The sequence below is a fragment of the Plasmodium gaboni genome, assembly GCF_001602025.1.
Source record: "Plasmodium gaboni strain SY75 chromosome Unknown, whole genome shotgun sequence".
NCBI lineage: Eukaryota > Apicomplexa > Aconoidasida > Haemosporida > Plasmodiidae > Plasmodium > Plasmodium gaboni.
Window position 1 is genome coordinate 1 of NW_017385611.1, and position 5,296 is coordinate 5,296.

Consider the following 5,296-nt stretch of genomic DNA (forward strand, 5'->3'; position numbering starts at 1 on the left):
AATTGTTGAAATGATAAGTATATATAGGAAGAACAAATTTGTTAAAATAATATGTATATATATAGATATATATAATTGTTGAAATGATAAGTATATATAGGAAAAACAAATTTGTTAAAAAAAGAAATATATAGTTAAAAAAATTTTGTTGAAATTAAAAAATGGAATATATAGTTAAAAATATGTGTTAAAAAAAGAAATATATAGTTAAATATTAGAATAACTTTGATAAAAAATGTAATATATAGAAAAAAAAAATTTGTTAAAATAATATGTATATATGGGAACAATTTAGTGGAAAGAAAAAAAAAGAAATATATATTGGAAAAAACAATTTGTTAAAATAATATGTATATATATAGATATATAATTGTTGAAATAAAAAGTATATGTTGAAACAGATTTGTTAAAAAATGGAATATATAGTTAAAAATATGTGTTAAAATAAAAAAAAGAATATACAGAAATAAATATGTTGAAATAAAAAAAAAGGAATATATAGATAAAAAAAATTTTGTTCAAATAGAAAAAAAAAAAAAAAAAAGGAATATATTGGAAAAAACAATTTGTTAAAAAAAAACGTATATACGTAGTAACAAATTTGGTGAAATAAAAAAAAAGAAAATATATATGGGAACAATTTAGTTGAAAGAAAAAAACAAAAAAATAAAAGAGAAAGAGAGAGTGAGAGAGAAAATAAATATATATATATATTTTACACATTTCAAAATATATAAATAAAAAATGAGAAATTTTTTTAAATAGGTAAAAAATACACAAAAATTAAGTTAAAAAAATGAGAAATTTTATGAAAACAAAAATACACAATAAGAAATTCAATTAAAATAAAAAAAATGAGAAATTTTTTTAAATAAAAATAAAAGCAGAATTCAGTTAAAAAAATGAGAAATGAGAAATGAGAAATGTTATGAAAAAAATAATATATAAAAAAAAAATTTGGTTAGAAAAAAAAATGAGAAATGTTATGAAAAAAAAAATACACAATAAGAAATTCAATTAAAATAAAAAATGAGAACATATTTTATTAGAAAAAAAAAAATATATACAATAAGAAATTCAATTAAAATAAAAAAATGAGAAAATATTTTATTAGAAAAAAAAAAAAGGTAATATATAGTTAAAAAATTTTGGTTAAATAAAAAAGAAGAATTATATTGGAACAACTTAATTGAAAGAAATAAAAAAAATATATATATATATAGATAAATAAATGTGTTCAAATAAAAATTACATAGGAATAATTTAGTTGAATTAAAAAAAAAAGAATTATATAGTTAAAAAAATTGTGTTAAAATTAAAGGAATATATAGTTAAAAAAAATTTTGGTGAAATAAAAAGAATTATATTGGAACAATTTAGTTGAAAGAAATAAAAATTCAAAAGAGAAAGAGAGAGTGAGAGAGAAAACAAATATATATATATATTTTACACATTTCAAAAAATAAAAATGACAAATTTTATGAAAAAAAAAATAAATTCATTAAGAAAAAAAATAATGAGAAAATATTTTGTATCAGAAATAAATTAAAAAAAAAAAAATGGAATATATTGGAAAAACAAATTTAGTTAAAATACCAAAAAAAAAAAAAAAATTCAAAAAAACAATTTAGTTAAAATAAAAAATGTGAAATTTTATCAGAAATAAATTAAAAAAGGAAGGAATATATAGTAACACATTTGTTAAAAAATGGAATATATGGAGAACAAAATTGTTGAAATATAAAGTATATAGATATGTATTTGTTTAAATAAAAAGTATATGTTGAAACACATTTGTTAAAAAGAAATTATATAGTTTAAAAAAATTGTGTTAAAATAAAAGGTATATATAGTTGAAAAAATTTTGGTGAAATAAAAAGAACAATTATATGGCAACATTTTAATTGAAATAAAAAAGAATATATGGAAATAAATTTGTTCAAATAATAAGTATATATATTAACACATTTGTTAAAAAATGGAATATATGGGAATAAATTGTGTTGGAATAAAAATAAGAAATATATAGTTAAAAAATTTTGGTGAAATAAAAAAGAATATATGGAAATAAATTTGTTGAAATCATAAGTATATATATTAACACATTTGTTAAAAAATGGAATATATGGGAATAAATTTGTTAAAAAATGGAATATATAGTTACACATTTATTGAAATAATAAAAAGAATTATATTGGAACACATTAGTTGAAAAAGAAATATATAGTTAAAAAAATTTTGTTCAAATAGAATGGAAATAATTTTAGTGAAATAAAAAGGAATATATAGGAAAACAAATTTAGTTAAAATAAAATGGAATATATAGTTACACATTTATTGAAATAAAAAAAAGAATTATATTGGAACACATTAGTTGAAAAAGAAATATATAGTTAAAAAAATTTTGTTCAAATAGAAAAAACAAAAGGAATATATAGATAAACAAATTTTGCTGAAATAAAAAAAAGGAATATATATGGGAACAATTTAGTTGAAATAAAAAAAAAAGAATATGTAGTTAAAAAAATTGTGTTAAAATTAAAGGAATATATAGTTAAAACAATTGTGTTAAAATAAAAGGAATATATGGGAACAATTTAGTGGAAAGAAAAAAAAAAAAAAATATATATAGATAAATAAATTAGTTCAAATAAAAATTACATAGGAATAAATTTGATAAAATAAAAAAAAGAAATATATAGTTAAAAAAATTTAGTTAAAATAAAAAAAAAAAAAAATGTGAAATTTTATCAGAAATAAATTAAAAAACAAATGAATATACAGATAAAAAAAATTTTGTTGAAATAGAAAAAAAAAAAAAATATATGCAAATAAATTTGTTCAAATAATAATTATATGGGAACATATTTGTTGAAATAGAAAAAAAAGGAATATATAAAAATAAAATAATTTGTTAGAAAAAATTGAATACATATGGGAATAAATTTGATAAAAAATGGAATATATAGTAACACATTTGTTAAAAAAAGAAAAAATAATTTGTTAGAAAAAATTGAATACATATGGGAATAAATTTGATAAAAAATGGAATATATGGGAACACATTTGTTAAAAAAAGAAATATATAGAAACAAATTTGTTGAAATATAAACAGAAATATATGGGAATATGTTGAAATAAAAAAAAAGAAATATATAGTTAAAAAAATTGTGTTAAAATTAAAGGAATATATAGATAAACAAATTTGTTAAAAAATGGAATATATAGAAAAGTAAATTTGGTTAAATCAAAATTATATGGGAAAAAAAATTGTTGAAATAAAAGGAATATATAGGAACACACTTGATAAAAATACAAAAGAATATAGAAAAATAATATTTTGAAATAAAAAAAGAAATATATATAAATAAATTTGTTAAATTATAAAAAGGAAATATATAGGAAATAAATTTGTTGAAATAGAAAAAAGAAATATATGGAAAAACAAATTTGTTGAAGAAATAAAAACTTATATAGTAACACATTTGTTAAAAATATATTATATAAAAAAAAGATTATGTTAAAAAAAGAACAATATAGAAACACATTAGTTAAAATAAAAGGAATATATGGGGAAAATAATTTGATAAATATACAAAAGTATATAGAAACACATTTGTTAAAAAATAAATAAATATATGGCAACGAATTTGTTGAAATAAAAAAGAATATATGAAAAAAAAAAAAATTGATAGAAAAAAACAAAATATTTCACACATTTCAAAATTAAAATTAAAATGAGAAATTTTATCAGAAAATAATTAAAAAATTCAATTAAAATACAAAATGAGAAATTCTATCAGAAAAATAAAATATAAAAACAATTCATTTAAATAAAAATGATGAAAAGAAAAATTCAGTTAAAATAAAAATATATATATATATAATTCAGTTAAAATAAAAAATGAGAAAAAATATTATTAATTAAATATTACTAATTTCTATTATATATATATAAATTCAACTAGTTCTAATAATATAATATAATATAATATAATATATAACGTAACACAATATATAAAAAATACCCACAAATATATATATCTATACCCACATAAAAAAAATATATATATATATATACACACACATAAATATATATATATATATATATGTATACATATATACATGATATAGAAACATAAACGCATATATATACACTTTATATATACATATAAGCGTATATATATGCATATATGTTCCTATATGGTGCATATATGTATATGTATATATAAAAATTATTTTAAATGAAAATAAAATTTAGTTAAAATAAAAAATGAGAAATTTTATCAGAAAAAAATTGAAAATAAAATTTAGTTTAATAAAAATATAAAAAAGAATTCAGTTAAAATAAAAATGAGAAATTTTATCAGAAAAAAATTGAAAATAAAATTCATTTAAATAAAAATGATGAGAAAAAAATTTAGTTAAAATAAGAAATTTTATCAGAAAATTGAAAATAAAATTTAGTTAAATAAAAATATAAAAAAAATTCAGTTAAAATAAAAATGAAAAATTTTATCAAAAAAAAATTAAGTTAAAATAAAAAATGAGAAAAAAAAAACAATTACCTATATTTATTTACATACATACATACATATATATATATATATATACCCAAACATACATATATATCTAAACCTACATATATATTTATTTTTTTCTTAGAAAAAAACCCCAGCCATACCTCCCGAGATATTTCGAGTGCTTAATATACCCCAAAATGAGGATGCAATGCCCACACAAACCTCCACCAATAGATATGTTCCATACAGAAGTGCTCAATATAAAGGAAAAACATATATTTATATGGAAGGAGACGAACCGGACGATTATCTTCGTTATATATCTTCTTCTGATATTACTTCTTCATCAGAAAGTGAATATGAAGAGATGGATATAAATGATATATATCCCTATAAATCACCTAAATATAAAACGTTGATCGAAGTTGTTTTGAAACCTAGCACAAGTGGTACCACAAATAATGCTGAAAAACCATTTAGTGATGATACACCAAATGATGACATACATAGTGACAAACCTAGTCATATACCAAGTGATATACCAAGTGATAACATATCTAGTGACAAACATAGTCATATACCAAGTGATATACAAAGTGGTGACATACCTACTAATACACCTATTAGTGAGGAAGAATGGAATGAATTAAAAAAGGATTTTATCTCGCAATATTTACAAAATATACAAAAGGATTTACCTAATGAAAACAAAAGTGGAAATACTTTTATGGACTCACAACCTAATATTTTACCAAATAATATGGAAGAAAAAC

General features: G+C 17.1%; 1 protein-coding gene across 1 annotated transcript; it reads left to right on the top strand.

Moving 5' to 3' along the window:
- Positions 1–4,731: 4,731 nt before the first annotated feature.
- Positions 4,732–5,296, top strand: PGSY75_0046000 (putative EMP1-like protein; the record flags this gene model as incomplete). Its single annotated transcript, XM_018783573.1, has 1 exon — positions 4,732–5,296. A coding segment is annotated over one exon (565 nt), but the record flags the coding sequence as incomplete, so codon positions are not given.